The sequence below is a fragment of the Vicugna pacos genome, chromosome X (genome assembly GCF_048564905.1).
Source record: "Vicugna pacos chromosome X, VicPac4, whole genome shotgun sequence".
Lineage (NCBI taxonomy): Eukaryota > Metazoa > Chordata > Mammalia > Artiodactyla > Camelidae > Vicugna > Vicugna pacos.
This window is the reverse complement of record NC_133023.1, coordinates 107530719-107551191: the sequence shown is the minus strand read 5'-3', so window position 1 is coordinate 107551191 and position 20473 is coordinate 107530719. Positions and strand designations below refer to the sequence as shown.

The window sequence follows — 20473 nt, the reverse complement described above, 5'->3', positions numbered from 1 at the left end:
ACATCTTGGCAATTGTAGATAACGCTGCTATGAATATTGGGTGCGTGTATCTTTTCAAATTAGTATCTTTTTTTTTTTTTGAGATATATACCCAGGAATGGAATTGCTGGGTCACTTGGTGGTTCTATTTTTAGTTTTGTGAGAAACGGCATACTGTTTTCCACAATGGCCACACCAATTCACATCCGCACCAACAGTGTAGGAGGGATCCCTTTTCTCCACATCTTCGCCAACATTTGCTCTTCGCGTTCTTTTTGAAGGTAGCCATTCTGACAGGTATGAGGTGATATCTCATTGTGGTTTTGGTTTGCATTTCCCAGATGATTAGTTATACTGAGCATCTTTTCACGTGCCTGCAGGCCACCTGCATTTCCTCTTTGGACAGATGTCTATTCTGTTGTTCTGCCCGTTTTTAGTTGGGTCATTTGTCTTTTTGATGTTGAATTGTATGAGCTGTTTATATATGGTGGTTATTGCTCCCTTGTCAGTTGTATCATTTGCAAATATTTTCTCCCCTTCAGTAGGTTGTTTTTTTTATTTAGTCAGTGGATTCCTTTGCTGTGCAGAAGCTTTTAAGTATAATTAGGTCCCCGCTGTTTATTTTTCCTTTTATTTCCTTTGTTTTAGGAGATGGATCGAAAACGTTATTGCTGTAATTTACGTCAGAGAGGGTTCTGCCCATGTTTTCCTCTAGGAGTATTATAGTATCCAGTCTTGAATGTAGATCTTAAATCTATCTTGAGTTTATTTTTGTGTATGGTGTTAGAGAATGTTCTAAGTTCGTTCTTTGACAGGTAGCTGTCCAGTTTTCCCAGAACCACTTATTGAAGAGACTGTCTTTTCTCCATTCAATATCCTTGCTTCCTTTGTCGTAGATTCATTGACGGTAAGTGTGTGGGTTTACTTGTCGCCTCTTTATCCTGTTCCATTGATCTGTGTGTCTGTTTGGGGGCCAGTACCGCACTCTTTTGATTACTACAGCTCTGTAGTATAGTCTAAAGTCAGGGAGCATGATTCCTCCCGCTCTGTTCTTCATTCTCAAGATTGTTTTAGCTATTGGGATTCTTTTCCTTTTCCGTACACTTTTTTAAGTTATTGGTTCTTGTTCTGAGAAAAATGCCATTGTTATTTTGACAGGGATTGCTTTGAATCTGTAGATTGCCTTGGGTAGTACGGCCACTGGGTTGTATGGTCAACAACACTGATTCTTCCAATCCAAGAACACGGTGTATCTTTCCATCTGTTGGTGTCATCTTCAGCTTCTCACATCAGTGTCTTGTAGTTATTGGAGTACAGGTCTTTGGTCTCCTTAGCTAGCTTTAGTACTAGATTTTTTTATTCTCTTTGATGTGATGGTAAATGGGATTGTTTCCTTAATTTCTCTTTCTGATGCTCCTTTGTTAGTGTATAAGATGCAACAGATTTCTGTATATTAATAATAATATTTAATAAGCTTCAGTATCTTAGTTTGTGAATGATATTGATTACGCATGTATTGGTACTTATGCAGCTCAAGACTGAGTTTTGCTATTTTGTAAAACAAATTGGGAAAGCTTCCATCATACTTCGCGATGCCAAAGTAGATAACACCGCACTGGAATAGAAATTTACTTGGAAATGTGAGAGTGATCAGCACTAAACTCGGTGGGGTCAAGAGAGAGAGAAGTAAAAGTGAAAGATAGTTAATTATTGGCTCCTCCTCCCTTTTCTTCTGTCAGTCTATAAAATTATAATTATGTGTGTATAACCTGGATTTGTCTGGCTCAGTTAAGAAAGGAGGAGAAAGGCAACCTGAATCAATAGGATCCCTGCTCACCATCTCAGTTCATCCGCAGACGTACACCGAGCCTCTGCTCTCTGGAGGGCTCGGTGTTAGCAGTGGGGACACTCGGAAAAGCAGGACAGCCCACACCTAGGATAGTCTAGGAGCCGCAGTCACATCGGGAAGTTGGTGACATGTCTCCTGAGTCCCATAGGGCAAAGGAAAATAGGGCGAGGGGGTGGGGGTCCGGGAGAGAGCACCCAAGTGTAAGTGCCCAGCGCCAGGGCAGTTCAGGGCTTTGGGAAGCTGGGGTGGGGGGAGGGCGGGGCTCCTTCTGTGGGAGGTGATGGTAATGAAGCTGGGTGTTGGCGGCAGGCAGACGTGCAGACGGCACTTGTTAGTGGTGAGAGGAACGTGTCAGGTGGGAGATTGCTCTGAGAAGCCCTCTGGGATCGTGGATACATCTCCTGGGCGAGAAGGGAAGGTGTACTTTGTTCAGGGATGCTTAGAGACCTGCTTATCCTGCCTGAGCTGCTAGAACACTCAGAATGCTCCAACTGCAGGGAGGAGTGGCGTTTAATGTGGCTCACAGTGTACTCAGTCTTGGCATATATAGTTGAAGAGGTTTGGAAACCGCCCCAAACTTGGGGTAGGATTTACTGGGGTGTGTTCTTGGAAACTGTCTGCTGGACACTTACACTGATGGGTCAGCTCCCCTCGATGGTCAGAATCCAAAGCCATAGATGAGGAATGGTCCTGGAAATCGCAGGGAGGAAACACCCACCGAGGCTGAATTCCAAACAGGGAATCCACCTCCGGCCCCCCCGACAGCCCTGGGAGAGCCCCGGGCACGGGGTCCGGATCTGACGGGCGCTGATGCCCCCTCCCTGGGGGGTGAGAGAGGTGAGGGCCTGGGTGAGGGAGGCCGGCTTCAGGTCTGCACAGGGAAGGAGCCCAGCGCTGCCAGGAGTCAAGGTGGAACCGTGTGGAGGGACACAGATCAATGGAACACGATAAATCCAGGTCGGTTCCGCTGTCAGCCCTGGGAGACCGCAGGCAGGGTGGCGGGGATCAGTGCCCCAACCCCCACCCCCGCTTCCCTCTCGGGGGTCCAGGCTGTGGAGGGGCCTGGGTCCAAGGGGAGCAAACTGAGGTGGGCAGAGGGAGGGGCCCAGGCCCAGCCTGGAGCCCAGGTGGGGAGCAGAGGGAGGGCTGAGGGACCCCCGGGGAATCCATCTCAGCCCCTGGCGTCCACGGTCCTGGGAAGCCCTGGGCTTGGTGGCCTGATGTGAGTCCACAGACTCCCCTGGGGGTCTCTGGGCAGTGAGGGCCTTGGTGTGAGGGTGTGGGCTCGGGTCAACAAGGGGGCGTCCCAGCAACCGCCAGGGCTGAAGCTGAGGACCCTGACGGAGGACAGAAGTGGCCAAACAGATCCCTCCCCTGCTGTCAGCCCTGGGAGGGCCTGCGTGTGATGAGCACTCGTGGGGCCTTGACTTCCTGACATCCGGGTCTCGGAGGGACTGTGGTCCTGGGATGAGGGGCGTGGCTTCGGGGGTTCCAAGGGGAGGCTACATGCTTCCTGAGTCAAAGTGAGGACCCCGAGGGACAACGGAGGATTCCTGCACCCGGGGACAGTGTTGGACATTGGAGGCCTTGGGGCAGGGTGAGCACCGGCGGCATTTCCTGACACCCGGGTCTACGAGGAACTGGGGTCCTGGGGTGAGGGGCGGGGCCTCGGGTGGCCAGAGGCTAGACGACATGACGCCTAAGTGACGACCGTGAGGGAGAACTGAGGGCTCCCCGAACCCGGAAAAGAGGCCATCCCACAGACAGGGAACCTTGCTAGCAGCTGTCCGGAGGCCCGAGGGCAGGACGGGCCCACGTGTTGTGTCCTGACTGCGGCACCCTGGTCTCAGAGAGACCGGGGACTTATTGTGAGATGGGGGGTGGGGGGACCCTCAGATCTGCAGAGGAGAGAATCCAAGGTCCCACTGGGAGTGAAGCTGATGACTGTGAGCGAGCAGTGAGGACCCTGGACCCCAAAACACAGTCAGTCCTGGGAGGCCACAGGTCGGAACAAGCACAGGCGGCATTTCCTGCCATCCGGGTCTCGGAGGGACTGGGGTCCTGGGATGAGGGGCGTGGCTTCGGGGGTTCCAAGGGGAGGCTACATGCCGCCTGAGTCAAAGTGAGGACCCCGAGGGAGAACGGAGGATTCCTGCACCCCGGGACAGTGTTGGGGCTTGGAGGCCTTGGGGCAGGGTGAGCACCGGCGGCATTTCCTGCCATCCGGGCCTCAGAGGGACTGGGGTCCTGGGATGAGGGGCGGGGCCTCGGGGGTTCCAAGGGGAGGCTACATGCCGCCTGAGTCAAAGTGAGGACCCTGAAGGAGGAAGGAGGGGCCCCTGAACCCAGAAAAGTGGCCACCCCACAGAAAGGCGCCCTTGCTTTCAGCCGTCCGGCGGCCCGAGGGGAGGACAGGCCCACGTGGTTTGTCCTGACTTCCGCATCCGAGTCTCAGACAGACTGGGGACATAGTGAAAGGGCGGGGGCCTCAGGTCTGCGGAGGAGAGAATCTCAGGGCCGCCTGGGAGTGAAGGTGCCGACCGCGAGTTAGCATTCAGGGACCCTGGACCCCAGAACAGAGCCAGTCCTGGGAGACCATGGGGCGGAAGGACCTCGGGCAGCAGTTCCTGAAATGCGGGTCTCGGAAGGACTGGCGTCCCGGAATGACGGGCGGGGCCTCAGGTGGGCTGAGGGGGGAATCTCAGCTCCTGCCAGGAGTCAAGGGGAGGACCCTGAGGGAGGAGTGAGGGGACCAGAAACCCCAGAACAGAGGGGACGCAACCGATCCTGCCCCTGCTGTCAGCCCTGGGAGGCCCCCAGGCGGGATGAGCACACGTGGTGTGTCCTGACTTCCGCATCCAGGGCTCAGAGAGACCGGGGACTTACTATCAGGATGGGGCCCTCAGGTGGTTGGAGCGCAGAATCCCAGGTCCCGCTTGGAGTCACGGTGAGGACCCTGAGTTAGCGCGGAGAGGACCTCCCACCCTAGAAGAGTGGGAACCTGCCAGAGCCCAGGCCTGCTGCCAGCACGCGGGTCCAGGGCTGTGCCACAGTGTAGACCCCAGGTCTCCCCTCCTTTCTCTCCCAGGGGCTCCAGACACCGGGAGGTGAAGGCCTAGGTCTGAGACACGTGTCCTCGGGTCACAGAGCACAGGAGGCCGGCAGTGTCAGGACTGAAGGTGAGGTGTGGGCCCTGAGTGTGTGCCCGGGGGCTCCTGGAACAGAGGGGACCCCACGACGCCAACGTCCACTCCACCCACCCCCTGTCGCCCCCAAAGCCTCGGGCTGTGCCGGCTGCACCCTGAGGAGCTGCCTTACTTCCCCCGTCAGGTTCACAGACGACCGTCCACCAGGAGGAGAGCCCCTGTGAGGCCGAGGGCACCCCTGGAGAGGAGACCTGTAAGTGGCCTTTGTCAGAGCCCCCCAGGGTGGGTTTCTCAGCCCGGGCCGCTGACACTCCCTTTCTTCCCCAGGCCCGTGGGTCCCCATCTGTCACCCCTGGCCTCGCTCCTCTCAGCTGCCCGACACCACTCACCGTGCCTCCCGTTCAGATGCGTGACCTCCACCACACTGAAGCCGACTTTAAGGACCCAAGAGCGGCTGAGGATTCCATGGATGAGCAGGACATTTGGGTGGAGGAGGAGGAGGAGGACGAGGAGGAGGAGGACGAGGAGGAGGAGGAGGAGGAGGAAGGCGGCGCATCCCCGTTGTCTCCCTCCTCCTCCTCCTCGTCGTCTTCCTACTCAGTCCTGTTCCTGGGCACTGGCGAGGAGGCGGCTGATTCTGGGACACCCAGTCCCACGCAGAGCCCTCAGGGTGTCTGCCCCTCCCCCACAGCCGTGGCAGCCCCTCCATGGAGCCAGTCGGAAGACAATGGCCTCAGAAGCCAAGGTGAGGAGGGGCCCAGCTCCGGGCAGGACCCGGCAGATGCCGAGTCCCGGCTCCAAGATGCATTACACTTAATGATGGCTGAACTGATGGGCTTCCTGCTCCACAAGTACCGCACAAAGCAGCCGACCTCAAAAGAGGAAATGCTGAATGCGGTCCTCAGAGATGACCAGGACCACTTCCCTGTGGTCTTGAGCCAAGCCTCTGAGTGTCTGCAGCTGGTCTTTGGGGTGGATGTGAAGGAGGTGGCCCCCAGGGAGCACTTGTATGTCCTGGTCCCCACCCTGGGCCTCACCTACGATGGCATGCAGGACGACGGGCAGAGCATGCCCAACACTGGCCTCCTGGTGATACTTCTGGGTGTGATTGTCCTGGAGGGCGACTTTGCTCCTGAGGAGGCAGTCTGGCGAGCACTTAGCAAGATGGGGCTGTGTGCTGGGAGGGAGCACTTCATCTACGGGGAGCCCAGGGAACTCATCACCAACGTGTGGGTGCAGGAGGGGTACGTGGAGTACCGGCAGGTGGCCAACAGCGATCCCGCTCGCTACGAGTTCCTGTGGGGTCCCCGGGCCTACACGGAGACCAGCAAGCTGCAAGTCCTGGAACATTTCCTCAGGGTCAATAGAAAGGGTCCCAGTTCTTTCCCATCCCTGTCTGAAGAGCGAGTGAGTGATGAGGAAGAGGGGGCCTGAGGCAGACTTGCAGCTGGGCTCCTTCTAGGCCCCTGTCCGGCAGCTTCTCCCGCCGGGCAGGAAGTGAGGCTGACTCTTCACTGTGTGTCTGAAGAGCAAGCAGTCAGCCTTTTAGGTAGTGAGGGCCAGGGCCGGTGGGGGGGAACACGGTGTACAGCATCTCTGGGCTCCTGTTCTCTACAATGATATGGAAATTCATCTTCATTTCCCTTAGTGATGCTTCAGATGTTATTCCTTTTAATAAATATCAATATACTTTATTTTATTATACAGTGTTTTTAAAGATTACATTTCATTTACAGTTCTGAGAAAATATTGGTTATATACCCCTTGTTGTGCAATACGTTCTTGAACCTTGCTTACACCCAATAGTTTGGACCTCCCGCTCCCTCACCCCTATATTGCCCCTCCCCCCTCCCCCCTGGTAATCACTAGTTTGTTCTCTATGAGTCTGCTTCTTTGTTATAGTCACTAGTTTGTTGTATTTTTTAGAGTCCACGTATAAACTGATATCATACAGTATTTGTCTTTCTCTGTCTGATTTATTTCACTTAGCATAATGTCCTCCAAGTCCATCCATGTTGCTGCAAACGGCAAAATTTTGTTTTTTATGGCTGACTAGTATTCCGTATGTGTGTGTGTGTGTGTGTGTGTTTGTGTGTATCCATTCATCTGCTGATGGACATTTAGGTTCCTTCCACATCTTGGCAATTGTAGATAACGCTGCTATGAATATTGGGTGCGTGTATCTTTTCAAATTAGTATCTTTTTTTTTTTTGAGATATATACCCAGGAATGGAATTGCTGGGTCACTTGGTGGTTCTATTTTTAGTTTTGTGAGAAACGGCATACTGTTTTCCACAATGGCCACACCAATTCACATCCGCACCAACAGTGTAGGAGGGATCCCTTTTCTCCACATCTTCGCCAACATTTGCTCTTCGCGTTCTTTTTGAAGGTAGCCATTCTGACAGGTATGAGGTGATATCTCATTGTGGTTTTGGTTTGCATTTCCCAGATGATTAGTTATACTGAGCATCTTTTCACGTGCCTGCAGGCCACCTGCATTTCCTCTTTGGACAGATGTCTATTCTGTTGTTCTGCCCGTTTTTAGTTGGGTCATTTGTCTTTTTGATGTTGAATTGTATGAGCTGTTTATATATGGTGGTTATTGCTCCCTTGTCAGTTGTATCATTTGCAAATATTTTCTCCCCTTCAGTAGGTTGTTTTTTTTATTTAGTCAGTGGATTCCTTTGCTGTGCAGAAGCTTTTAAGTATAATTAGGTCCCCGCTGTTTATTTTTCCTTTTATTTCCTTTGTTTTAGGAGATGGATCGAAAACGTTATTGCTGTAATTTACGTCAGAGAGGGTTCTGCCCATGTTTTCCTCTAGGAGTATTATAGTATCCAGTCTTGAATGTAGATCTTAAATCTATCTTGAGTTTATTTTTGTGTATGGTGTTAGAGAATGTTCTAAGTTCGTTCTTTGACAGGTAGCTGTCCAGTTTTCCCAGAACCACTTATTGAAGAGACTGTCTTTTCTCCATTCAATATCCTTGCTTCCTTTGTCGTAGATTCATTGACGGTAAGTGTGTGGGTTTACTTGTCGCCTCTTTATCCTGTTCCATTGATCTGTGTGTCTGTTTGGGGGCCAGTACCGCACTCTTTTGATTACTACAGCTCTGTAGTATAGTCTAAAGTCAGGGAGCATGATTCCTCCCGCTCTGTTCTTCATTCTCAAGATTGTTTTAGCTATTGGGGTTCTTTTCCTTTTCCGTACACTTTTTTAAGTTATTGGTTCTTGTTCTGAGAAAAATGCCATTGTTATTTTGACAGGGATTGCTTTGAATCTGTAGATTGCCTTGGGTAGTACGGCCACTGGGTTGTATGGTCAACAACACTGATTCTTCCAATCCAAGAACACGGTGTATCTTTCCATCTGTTGGTGTCATCTTCAGCTTCTCACATCAGTGTCTTGTAGTTATTGGAGTACAGGTCTTTGGTCTCCTTAGCTAGCTTTAGTACTAGATTTTTTTATTCTCTTTGATGTGATGGTAAATGGGATTGTTTCCTTAATTTCTCTTTCTGATGCTCCTTTGTTAGTGTATAAGATGCAACAGATTTCTGTATATTAATAATAATATTTAATAAGCTTCAGTATCTTAGTTTGTGAATGATATTGATTACGCATGTATTGGTACTTATGCAGCTCAAGACTGAGTTTTGCTATTTTGTAAAACAAATTGGGAAAGCTTCCATCATACTTCGCGATGCCAAAGTAGATAACACCGCACTGGAATAGAAATTTACTTGGAAATGTGAGAGTGATCAGCACTAAACTCGGTGGGGTCAAGAGAGAGAGAAGTAAAAGTGAAAGATAGTTAATTATTGGCTCCTCCTCCCTTTTCTTCTGTCAGTCTATAAAATTATAATTATGTGTGTATAACCTGGATTTGTCTGGCTCAGTTAAGAAAGGAGGAGAAAGGCAACCTGAATCAATAGGATCCCTGCTCACCATCTCAGTTCATCCGCAGACGTACACCGAGCCTCTGCTCTCTGGAGGGCTCGGTGTTAGCAGTGGGGACACTCGGAAAAGCAGGACAGCCCACACCTAGGATAGTCTAGGAGCCGCAGTCACATCGGGAAGTTGGTGACATGTCTCCTGAGTCCCATAGGGCAAAGGAAAATAGGGCGAGGGGGTGGGGGTCCGGGAGAGAGCACCCAAGTGTAAGTGCCCAGCGCCAGGGCAGTTCAGGGCTTTGGGAAGCTGGGGTGGGGGGAGGGCGGGGCTCCTTCTGTGGGAGGTGATGGTAATGAAGCTGGGTGTTGGCGGCAGGCAGACGTGCAGACGGCACTTGTTAGTGGTGAGAGGAACGTGTCAGGTGGGAGATTGCTCTGAGAAGCCCTCTGGGATCGTGGATACATCTCCTGGGCGAGAAGGGAAGGTGTACTTTGTTCAGGGATGCTTAGAGACCTGCTTATCCTGCCTGAGCTGCTAGAACACTCAGAATGCTCCAACTGCAGGGAGGAGTGGCGTTTAATGTGGCTCACAGTGTACTCAGTCTTGGCATATATAGTTGAAGAGGTTTGGAAACCGCCCCAAACTTGGGGTAGGATTTACTGGGGTGTGTTCTTGGAAACTGTCTGCTGGACACTTACACTGATGGGTCAGCTCCCCTCGATGGTCAGAATCCAAAGCCATAGATGAGGAATGGTCCTGGAAATCGCAGGGAGGAAACACCCACCGAGGCTGAATTCCAAACAGGGAATCCACCTCCGGCCCCCCCGACAGCCCTGGGAGAGCCCCGGGCACGGGGTCCGGATCTGACGGGCGCTGATGCCCCCTCCCTGGGGGGTGAGAGAGGTGAGGGCCTGGGTGAGGGAGGCCGGCTTCAGGTCTGCACAGGGAAGGAGCCCAGCGCTGCCAGGAGTCAAGGTGGAACCGTGTGGAGGGACACAGATCAATGGAACACGATAAATCCAGGTCGGTTCCGCTGTCAGCCCTGGGAGACCGCAGGCAGGGTGGCGGGGATCAGTGCCCCAACCCCCACCCCCGCTTCCCTCTCGGGGGTCCAGGCTGTGGAGGGGCCTGGGTCCAAGGGGAGCAAACTGAGGTGGGCAGAGGGAGGGGCCCAGGCCCAGCCTGGAGCCCAGGTGGGGAGCAGAGGGAGGGCTGAGGGACCCCCGGGGAATCCATCTCAGCCCCTGGCGTCCACGGTCCTGGGAAGCCCTGGGCTTGGTGGCCTGATGTGAGTCCACAGACTCCCCTGGGGGTCTCTGGGCAGTGAGGGCCTTGGTGTGAGGGTGTGGGCTCGGGTCAACAAGGGGGCGTCCCAGCAACCGCCAGGGCTGAAGCTGAGGACCCTGACGGAGGACAGAAGTGGCCAAACAGATCCCTCCCCTGCTGTCAGCCCTGGGAGGGCCTGCGTGTGATGAGCACTCGTGGGGCCTTGACTTCCTGACATCCGGGTCTCGGAGGGACTGTGGTCCTGGGATGAGGGGCGTGGCTTCGGGGGTTCCAAGGGGAGGCTACATGCTTCCTGAGTCAAAGTGAGGACCCCGAGGGACAACGGAGGATTCCTGCACCCGGGGACAGTGTTGGACATTGGAGGCCTTGGGGCAGGGTGAGCACCGGCGGCATTTCCTGACACCCGGGCCTCCGAGGGACTGGGGTCCTGGGGTGAGGGGCGGGGCCTCGGGTGGCCAGAGGCTAGACGACATGACGCCTAAGTGACGACCCTGAGGGAGAACTGAGGGCTCCCGGAACCCGGAAAAGAGGCCATCCCACAGACAGGGAACCTTGCTAGCAGCTGTCCGGAGGCCCGAGGGCAGGACGGGCCCACGTGTTGTGTCCTGACTGCGGCACCCTGGTCTCAGAGAGACCGGGGACTTATTGTGAGATGGGGGGTGGGGGGACCCTCAGATCTGCAGAGGAGAGAATCCAAGGTCCCACTGGGAGTGAAGCTGATGACTGTGAGCGAGCAGTGAGGATCCTGGACCCCAAAACACAGTCGGTCCTGGGAGGCCACAGGTCGGAACAAGCACAGGCGGCATTTCCTGCCGTCCGGGTCTCGGAGGGACTGGGGTCCTGGGATGAGGGGCGTGGCTTCGGGGGTTCCAAGGGGAGGCTACATGCCGCCTGAGTCAAAGTGAGGACCCTGAAGGAGGAAGGAGGGGCCCCTGAACCCAGAAAAGTGGCCACCCCACAGAAAGGCGCCCTTGCTTTCAGCCGTCCGGCGGCCCGAGGGGAGGACAGGCCCACGTGGTTTGTCCTGACTTCCGCATCCGAGTCTCAGACAGACTGGGGACATAGTGAAAGGGCGGGGGCCTCAGGTCTGCGGAGGAGAGAATCTCAGGGCCGCCTGGGAGTGAAGGTGCCGACCGCGAGTTAGCACTCAGGGACCCTGGACCCCAGAACAGAGCCAGTCCTGGGAGACCATGGGGCGGGAGGACCTCGGGCAGCAGTTCCTGAAATGCGGGTCTCGGAAGGACTGGCGTCCCGGAATGACGGGCGGGGCCTCAGGTGGGCTGAGGGGGGAATCTCAGCTCCTGCCAGGAGTCAAGGGGAGGACCCTGAGGGAGGAGTGAGGGGACCAGAAACCCCAGAACAGAGGGGACGCAACCGATCCTGCCCCTGCTGTCAGCCCTGGGAGGCCCCCAGGCGGGATGAGCACACGTGGTGTGTCCTGACTTCCGCATCCAGGGCTCAGAGAGACCGGGGACTTACTATCAGGACGGGGCCCTCAGGTGGTTGGAGCGCAGAATCCCAGGTCCCGCTTGGAGTCACGGTGAGGACCCTGAGTTAGCGCGGAGAGGACCTCCCACCCTAGAAGAGTGGGAACCTGCCAGAGCCCAGGCCTGCTGCCAGCACGCGGGTCCAGGGCTGTGCCACAGTGTAGACCCCAGGTCTCCCCTCCTTTCTCTCCCAGGGGCTCCAGACACCGGGAGGTGAAGGCCTAGGTCTGAGACACGTGTCCTCGGGTCACAGAGCACAGGAGGCCGGCAGTGTCAGGACTGAAGGTGAGGTGTGGGCCCTGAGTGTGTGCCCGGGGGCTCCTGGAACAGAGGGGACCCCACGACGCCAACGTCCACTCCACCCACCCCCTGTCGCCCCCAAAGCCTCGGGCTGTGCCGGCTGCACCCTGAGGAGCTGCCTTACTTCCCCCGTCAGGTTCACAGACGACCGTCCACCAGGAGGAGAGCCCCTGTGAGGCCGAGGGCACCCCTGGAGAGGAGACCTGTAAGTGGCCTTTGTCAGAGCCCCCCAGGGTGGGTTTCTCAGCCCGGGCCGCTGACACTCCCTTTCTTCCCCAGGCCCGTGGGTCCCCATCTGTCACCCCTGGCCTCGCTCCTCTCAGCTGCCCGACACCACTCACCGTGCCTCCCGTTCAGATGCGTGACCTCCACCACACTGAAGCCGACTTTAAGGACCCAAGAGCGGCTGAGGATTCCATGGATGAGCAGGACATTTGGGTGGAGGAGGAGGAGGAGGACGAGGAGGAGGAGGACGAGGAGGAGGAGGAGGAGGAGGAAGGCGGCGCATCCCCGTTGTCTCCCTCCTCCTCCTCCTCGTCGTCTTCCTACTCAGTCCTGTTCCTGGGCACTGGCGAGGAGGCGGCTGATTCTGGGACACCCAGTCCCACGCAGAGCCCTCAGGGTGTCTGCCCCTCCCCCACAGCCGTGGCAGCCCCTCCATGGAGCCAGTCGGAAGACAATGGCCTCAGAAGCCAAGGTGAGGAGGGGCCCAGCTCCGGGCAGGACCCGGCAGATGCCGAGTCCCGGCTCCAAGATGCATTACACTTAATGATGGCTGAACTGATGGGCTTCCTGCTCCACAAGTACCGCACAAAGCAGCCGACCTCAAAAGAGGAAATGCTGAATGCGGTCCTCAGAGATGACCAGGACCACTTCCCTGTGGTCTTGAGCCAAGCCTCTGAGTGTCTGCAGCTGGTCTTTGGGGTGGATGTGAAGGAGGTGGCCCCCAGGGAGCACTTGTATGTCCTGGTCCCCACCCTGGGCCTCACCTACGATGGCATGCAGGACGACGGGCAGAGCATGCCCAACACTGGCCTCCTGGTGATACTTCTGGGTGTGATTGTCCTGGAGGGCGACTTTGCTCCTGAGGAGGCAGTCTGGCGAGCACTTAGCAAGATGGGGCTGTGTGCTGGGAGGGAGCACTTCATCTACGGGGAGCCCAGGGAACTCATCACCAACGTGTGGGTGCAGGAGGGGTACGTGGAGTACCGGCAGGTGGCCAACAGCGATCCCGCTCGCTACGAGTTCCTGTGGGGTCCCCGGGCCTACACGGAGACCAGCAAGCTGCAAGTCCTGGAACATTTCCTCAGGGTCAATAGAAAGGGTCCCAGTTCTTTCCCATCCCTGTCTGAAGAGCGAGTGAGTGATGAGGAAGAGGGGGCCTGAGGCAGACTTGCAGCTGGGCTCCTTCTAGGCCCCTGTCCGGCAGCTTCTCCCGCCGGGCAGGAAGTGAGGCTGACTCTTCACTGTGTGTCTGAAGAGCAAGCAGTCAGCCTTTTAGGTAGTGAGGGCCAGGGCCGGTGGGGGGGAACACGGTGTACAGCATCTCTGGGCTCCTGTTCTCTACAATGATATGGAAATTCATCTTCATTTCCCTTAGTGATGCTTCAGATGTTATTCCTTTTAATAAATATCAATATACTTTATTTTATTATACAGTGTTTTTAAAGATTACATTTCATTTACAGTTCTGAGAAAATATTGGTTATATACCCCTTGTTGTGCAATACGTTCTTGAACCTTGCTTACACCCAATAGTTTGGACCTCCCGCTCCCTCACCCCTATATTGCCCCTCCCCCCTCCCCCCTGGTAATCACTAGTTTGTTCTCTATGAGTCTGCTTCTTTGTTATAGTCACTAGTTTGTTGTATTTTTTAGAGTCCACGTATAAACTGATATCATACAGTATTTGTCTTTCTCTGTCTGATTTATTTCACTTAGCATAATGTCCTCCAAGTCCATCCATGTTGCTGCAAACGGCAAAATTTTGTTTTTTATGGCTGACTAGTATTCCGTATGTGTGTGTGTGTGTGTGTGTGTTTGTGTGTATCCATTCATCTGCTGATGGACATTTAGGTTCCTTCCACATCTTGGCAATTGTAGATAACGCTGCTATGAATATTGGGTGCGTGTATCTTTTCAAATTAGTATCTTTTTTTTTTTTGAGATATATACCCAGGAATGGAATTGCTGGGTCACTTGGTGGTTCTATTTTTAGTTTTGTGAGAAACGGCATACTGTTTTCCACAATGGCCACACCAATTCACATCCGCACCAACAGTGTAGGAGGGATCCCTTTTCTCCACATCTTCGCCAACATTTGCTCTTCGCGTTCTTTTTGAAGGTAGCCATTCTGACAGGTATGAGGTGATATCTCATTGTGGTTTTGGTTTGCATTTCCCAGATGATTAGTTATACTGAGCATCTTTTCACGTGCCTGCAGGCCACCTGCATTTCCTCTTTGGACAGATGTCTATTCTGTTGTTCTGCCCGTTTTTAGTTGGGTCATTTGTCTTTTTGATGTTGAATTGTATGAGCTGTTTATATATGGTGGTTATTGCTCCCTTGTCAGTTGTATCATTTGCAAATATTTTCTCCCCTTCAGTAGGTTGTTTTTTTTATTTAGTCAGTGGATTCCTTTGCTGTGCAGAAGCTTTTAAGTATAATTAGGTCCCCGCTGTTTATTTTTCCTTTTATTTCCTTTGTTTTAGGAGATGGATCGAAAACGTTATTGCTGTAATTTACGTCAGAGAGGGTTCTGCCCATGTTTTCCTCTAGGAGTATTATAGTATCCAGTCTTGAATGTAGATCTTAAATCTATCTTGAGTTTATTTTTGTGTATGGTGTTAGAGAATGTTCTAAGTTCGTTCTTTGACAGGTAGCTGTCCAGTTTTCCCAGAACCACTTATTGAAGAGACTGTCTTTTCTCCATTCAATATCCTTGCTTCCTTTGTCGTAGATTCATTGACGGTAAGTGTGTGGGTTTACTTGTCGCCTCTTTATCCTGTTCCATTGATCTGTGTGTCTGTTTGGGGGCCAGTACCGCACTCTTTTGATTACTACAGCTCTGTAGTATAGTCTAAAGTCAGGGAGCATGATTCCTCCCGCTCTGTTCTTCATTCTCAAGATTGTTTTAGCTATTGGGGTTCTTTTCCTTTTCCGTACACTTTTTTAAGTTATTGGTTCTTGTTCTGAGAAAAATGCCATTGTTATTTTGACAGGGATTGCTTTGAATCTGTAGATTGCCTTGGGTAGTACGGCCACTGGGTTGTATGGTCAACAACACTGATTCTTCCAATCCAAGAACACGGTGTATCTTTCCATCTGTTGGTGTCATCTTCAGCTTCTCACATCAGTGTCTTGTAGTTATTGGAGTACAGGTCTTTGGTCTCCTTAGCTAGCTTTAGTACTAGATTTTTTTATTCTCTTTGATGTGATGGTAAATGGGATTGTTTCCTTAATTTCTCTTTCTGATGCTCCTTTGTTAGTGTATAAGATGCAACAGATTTCTGTATATTAATAATAATATTTAATAAGCTTCAGTATCTTAGTTTGTGAATGATATTGATTACGCATGTATTGGTACTTATGCAGCTCAAGACTGAGTTTTGCTATTTTGTAAAACAAATTGGGAAAGCTTCCATCATACTTCGCGATGCCAAAGTAGATAACACCGCACTGGAATAGAAATTTACTTGGAAATGTGAGAGTGATCAGCACTAAACTCGGTGGGGTCAAGAGAGAGAGAAGTAAAAGTGAAAGATAGTTAATTATTGGCTCCTCCTCCCTTTTCTTCTGTCAGTCTATAAAATTATAATTATGTGTGTATAACCTGGATTTGTCTGGCTCAGTTAAGAAAGGAGGAGAAAGGCAACCTGAATCAATAGGATCCCTGCTCACCATCTCAGTTCATCCGCAGACGTACACCGAGCCTCTGCTCTCTGGAGGGCTCGGTGTTAGCAGTGGGGACACTCGGAAAAGCAGGACAGCCCACACCTAGGATAGTCTAGGAGCCGCAGTCACATCGGGAAGTTGGTGACATGTCTCCTGAGTCCCATAGGGCAAAGGAAAATAGGGCGAGGGGGTGGGGGTCCGGGAGAGAGCACCCAAGTGTAAGTGCCCAGCGCCAGGGCAGTTCAGGGCTTTGGGAAGCTGGGGTGGGGGGAGGGCGGGGCTCCTTCTGTGGGAGGTGATGGTAATGAAGCTGGGTGTTGGCGGCAGGCAGACGTGCAGACGGCACTTGTTAGTGGTGAGAGGAACGTGTCAGGTGGGAGATTGCTCTGAGAAGCCCTCTGGGATCGTGGATACATCTCCTGGGCGAGAAGGGAAGGTGTACTTTGTTCAGGGATGCTTAGAGACCTGCTTATCCTGCCTGAGCTGCTAGAACACTCAGAATGCTCCAACTGCAGGGAGGAGTGGCGTTTAATGTGGCTCACAGTGTACTCAGTCTTGGCATATATAGTTGAAGAGGTTTGGAAACCGCCCCAAACTTGGGGTAGGATTTACTGGGGTGTGTTCTTGGAAACTGTCTGCTGGACACTTACACTGATGGGTCAGCTCCCCTCGATGGTCAGAATCCAAAGCCATAGATGAGGAATGGTCCTGGAAATCGCAGGGAGGAAACACCCACCGAGGCTGAATTCCAAACAGGGAATCCACCTCCGGCCCCCCCGACAGCCCTGGGAGAGCCCCGGGCACGGGGTCCGGATCTGACGGGCGCTGATGCCCCCTCCCTGGGGGGTGAGAGAGGTGAGGGCCTGGGTGAGGGAGGCCGGCTTCAGGTCTGCACAGGGAAGGAGCCCAGCGCTGCCAGGAGTCAAGGTGGAACCGTGTGGAGGGACACAGATCAATGGAACACGATAAATCCAGGTCGGTTCCGCTGTCAGCCCTGGGAGACCGCAGGCAGGGTGGCGGGGATCAGTGCCCCAACCCCCACCCCCGCTTCCCTCTCGGGGGTCCAGGCTGTGGAGGGGCCTGGGTCCAAGGGGAGCAAACTGAGGTGGGCAGAGGGAGGGGCCCAGGCCCAGCCTGGAGCCCAGGTGGGGAGCAGAGGGAGGGCTGAGGGACCCCCGGGGAATCCATCTCAGCCCCTGGCGTCCACGGTCCTGGGAAGCCCTGGGCTTGGTGGCCTGATGTGAGTCCACAGACTCCCCTGGGGGTCTCTGGGCAGTGAGGGCCTTGGTGTGAGGGTGTGGGCTCGGGTCAACAAGGGGGCGTCCCAGCAACCGCCAGGGCTGAAGCTGAGGACCCTGACGGAGGACAGAAGTGGCCAAACAGATCCCTCCCCTGCTGTCAGCCCTGGGAGGGCCTGCGTGTGATGAGCACTCGTGGGGCCTTGACTTCCTGACATCCGGGTCTCGGAGGGACTGTGGTCCTGGGATGAGGGGCGTGGCTTCGGGGGTTCCAAGGGGAGGCTACATGCTTCCTGAGTCAAAGTGAGGACCCCGAGGGACAACGGAGGATTCCTGCACCCGGGGACAGTGTTGGACATTGGAGGCCTTGGGGCAGGGTGAGCACCGGCGGCATTTCCTGACACCCGGGTCTCCGAGGAACTGGGGTCCTGGGGTGAGGGGCGGGGCCTCGGGTGGCCAGAGGCTAGACGACATGACGCCTAAGTGACGACCGTGAGGGAGAACTGAGGGCTCCCCGAACCCGGAAAAGAGGCCATCCCACAGACAGGGAACCTTGCTAGCAGCTGTCCGGAGGCCCAAGGGCAGGACTGGCCCACGTGTCGTGTCCTGACTGCGGCACCCTGGTCTCAGAGAGACCGGGGACTTAGTGTGAGATGGGGGGTGGGGGGACCCTCAGATCTGCAGAGGAGAGAATCCAAGGTCCCACTGGGAGTGAAGCTGATGACTGTGAGCGAGCAGTGAGGACCCTGGACCCCAAAACACAGTCGGTCCTGGGAGGCCACAGGTCGGAACAAGCACAGGCGGCATTTCCTGCCGTCCGGGTCTCGGAGGGACTGGGGTCCTGGGATGAGGGGCGTGGCTTCGGGGGTTCCAAGGGGAGGCTACATGCCGCCTGAGTCAAAGTGAGGACCCTGAAGGAGGAAGGAGGGGCCCCTGAACCCAGAAAAGTGGCCACCCCACAGAAAGGCGCCCTTGCTTTCAGCCGTCCGGCGGCCCGAGGGGAGGACAGGCCCACGTGGTTTGTCCTGACTTCCGCATCCGAGTCTCAGACAGACTGGGGACATAGTGAAAGGGCGGGGGCCTCAGGTCTGCGGAGGAGAGAATCTCAGGGCCGCCTGGGAGTGAAGGTGCCGACCGCGAGTTAGCACTCAGGGACCCTGGACCCCAGAACAGAGCCAGTCCTGGGAGACCATGGGGCGGGAGGACCTCGGGCAGCAGTTCCTGAAATGCGGGTCTCGGAAGGACTGGCGTCCCGGAATGACGGGCGGGGCCTCAGGTGGGCTGAGGGGGGAATCTCAGCTCCTGCCAGGAGTCAAGGGGAGGACCCTGAGGGAGGAGTGAGGGGACCAGAAACCCCAGAACAGAGGGGACGCAACCGATCCTGCCCCTGCTGTCAGCCCTGGGAGGCCCCCAGGCGGGATGAGCACACGTGGTGTGTCCTGACTTCCGCATCCAGGGCTCAGAGAGACCGGGGACTTACTATCAGGACGGGGCCCTCAGGTGGTTGGAGCGCAGAATCCCAGGTCCCGCTTGGAGTCACGGTGAGGACCCTGAGTTAGCGCGGAGAGGACCTCCCACCCTAGAAGAGTGGGAACCTGCCAGAGCCCAGGCCTGCTGCCAGCACGCGGGTCCAGGGCTGTGCCACAGTGTAGACCCCAGGTCTCCCCTCCTTTCTCTCCCAGGGGCTCCAGACACCGGGAGGTGAAGGCCTAGGTCTGAGACACGTGTCCTCGGGTCACAGAGCACAGGAGGCCGGCAGTGTCAGGACTGAAGGTGAGGTGTGGGCCCTGAGTGTGTGCCCGGGGGCTCCTGGAACAGAGGGGACCCCACGACGCCAACGTCCACTCCACCCACCCCCTGTCGCCCCCAAAGCCTCGGGCTGTGCCGGCTGCACCCTGAGGAGCTGCCTTACTTCCCCCGTCAGGTTCACAGACGACCGTCCACCAGGAGGAGAGCCCCTGTGAGGCCGAGGGCACCCCTGGAGAGGAGACCTGTAAGTGGCCTTTGTCAGAGCCCCCCAGGGTGGGTTTCTCAGCCCGGGCCGCTGACACTCCCTTCTTCCCCAGGCCCGTGGGTCCCCATCTGTCACCCCTGGCCTCGCTCCTCTCAGCTGCCCGACACCACTCACCGTGCCTCCCGTTCAGATGCGTGACCTCCACCACACTGAAGCCGACTTTAAGGACCCAAGAGCGGCTGAGGATTCCATGGATGAGCAGGACATTTGGGTGGAGGAGGAGGAGGAGGACGAGGAGGAGGAGGACGAGGAGGAGGAGGAGGAGGAGGAAGGCGGCGCATCCCCGTTGTCTCCCTCCTCCTCCTCCTCGTCGTCTTCCTACTCAGTCCTGTTCCTGGGCACTGGCGAGGAGGCGGCTGATTCTGGGACACCCAGTCCCACGCAGAGCCCTCAGGGTGTCTGCCCCTCCCCCACAGCCGTGGCAGCCCCTCCATGGAGCCAGTCGGAAGACAATGGCCTCAGAAGCCAAGGTGAGGAGGGGCCCAGCTCCGGGCAGGACCCGGCAGATGCCGAGTCCCGGCTCCAAGATGCATTACACTTAATGATGGCTGAACTGATGGGCTTCCTGCTCCACAAGTACCGCACAAAGCAGCCGACCTCAAAAGAGGAAATGCTGAATGCGGTCCTCAGAGATGACCAGGACCACTTCCCTGTGGTCTTGAGCCAAGCCTCTGAGTGTCTGCAGCTGGTCTTTGGGGTGGATGTGAAGGAGGTGGCCCCCAGGGAGCACTTGTATGTCCTGGTCCCCACCCTGGGCCTCACCTACGATGGCATGCAGGACGACGGGCAGAGCATGCCCAACACTGGCCTCCTGGTGATACTTCTGGGTGTGATTGTCCTGGAGGGCGACTTTGCTCCTGAGGAGGCAGTCTGGCGAGCACTTAGCAAGATGGGGCTGTGTGCTGGGAGGGAGCACTTCATCTACGGGGAGCCCAGGGAACTCATCACCAACGTGTGGGTGCAGGAGGGGTACGTGGAGTACCGGCAGGTGGCCAACAGCGATCCCGCTCGCTACGAGTTCCTGTGGGGTCCCCGGGCCTACACGGAGACCAGCAAGCTGCAAGTCCTGGAACATTTCCTCAGGGTCAATAGAAGGGGTCCCAGTTCTTTCCCATCCCTGTCTGAAGAGCGAGTGAGTGATGAGGAAGAGGGGGCCTGAGGCAGACTTGCAGCTGGGCTCCTTCTAGGCCCCTGTCCGGCAGCTTCTCCCGCCGGGCAGGAAGTGAGGCTGACTCTTCACTGTGTGTCTGAAGAGCAAGCAGTCAGCCTTTTAGGTAGTGAGGGCCAGGGCCGGTGGGGGGGAACACGGTGTACAGCATCTCTGGGCTCCTGTTCTCTACAATGATATGGAAATTCATCTTCATTTCCCTTAGTGATGCTTCAGA

The 20473-nt window shown here is 55.0% G+C and overlaps 3 protein-coding genes across 14 annotated transcripts; all 3 read left to right on the top strand.

Annotated features, from left to right (window-relative positions):
* Positions 1-3304: 3304 nt before the first annotated feature.
* On the top strand, positions 3305-6634 carry LOC140691894 (melanoma-associated antigen 8-like). 5 transcript variants are annotated; one of them, XM_072956263.1, is made up of 4 exons: positions 3305-3425; positions 4917-5007; positions 5159-5227; positions 5302-6634. In XM_072956263.1, exon 4 carries the CDS (start codon positions 5380-5382, stop codon positions 6406-6408), a length of 1029 nt encoding a protein of 342 aa, XP_072812364.1. In that variant the 5' UTR covers positions 3305-3425; positions 4917-5007; positions 5159-5227; positions 5302-5379; the 3' UTR covers positions 6409-6634. The 5 variants fall into 5 exon arrangements, with proteins under 5 accessions (XP_072812364.1, XP_072812365.1, XP_072812367.1 ...); XM_072956264.1 differs by lacking the exon at positions 3305-3425 and adding an exon at positions 3880-4024; XM_072956266.1 differs by lacking the exon at positions 3305-3425 and adding an exon at positions 4154-4361.
* A 3776-nt stretch (positions 6635-10410) lies between these two features.
* LOC140691907 (melanoma-associated antigen 8-like) lies at positions 10411-13554 on the top strand. Of its 4 annotated transcripts, none has more exons than XM_072956339.1 (4): positions 10411-10531; positions 11837-11927; positions 12079-12147; positions 12222-13554. In XM_072956339.1, the coding sequence occupies exon 4, from the start codon at positions 12300-12302 to the stop codon at positions 13326-13328; it is 1029 nt and encodes a 342-aa protein (XP_072812440.1). In that variant the 5' UTR covers positions 10411-10531; positions 11837-11927; positions 12079-12147; positions 12222-12299; the 3' UTR covers positions 13329-13554. The 4 variants fall into 4 exon arrangements, with proteins under 4 accessions (XP_072812440.1, XP_072812441.1, XP_072812442.1 ...); XM_072956340.1 differs by lacking the exon at positions 10411-10531 and adding an exon at positions 11075-11281; XM_072956341.1 differs by lacking the exon at positions 10411-10531 and adding an exon at positions 11199-11430.
* Positions 13555-16779: 3225 nt separating this feature from the next.
* Positions 16780-20473, top strand: LOC140691873 (melanoma-associated antigen 8-like). Of its 5 annotated transcripts, none has more exons than XM_072956190.1 (4): positions 16780-16811; positions 18757-18847; positions 18999-19067; positions 19141-20473. In XM_072956190.1, exon 4 carries the CDS (start codon positions 19219-19221, stop codon positions 20245-20247), a length of 1029 nt encoding a protein of 342 aa, XP_072812291.1. In that variant the 5' UTR covers positions 16780-16811; positions 18757-18847; positions 18999-19067; positions 19141-19218; the 3' UTR covers positions 20248-20473. The 5 variants fall into 5 exon arrangements, with proteins under 5 accessions (XP_072812291.1, XP_072812287.1, XP_072812288.1 ...); XM_072956186.1 differs by lacking the exon at positions 16780-16811 and adding an exon at positions 17331-17451; XM_072956187.1 differs by lacking the exon at positions 16780-16811 and adding an exon at positions 17995-18201.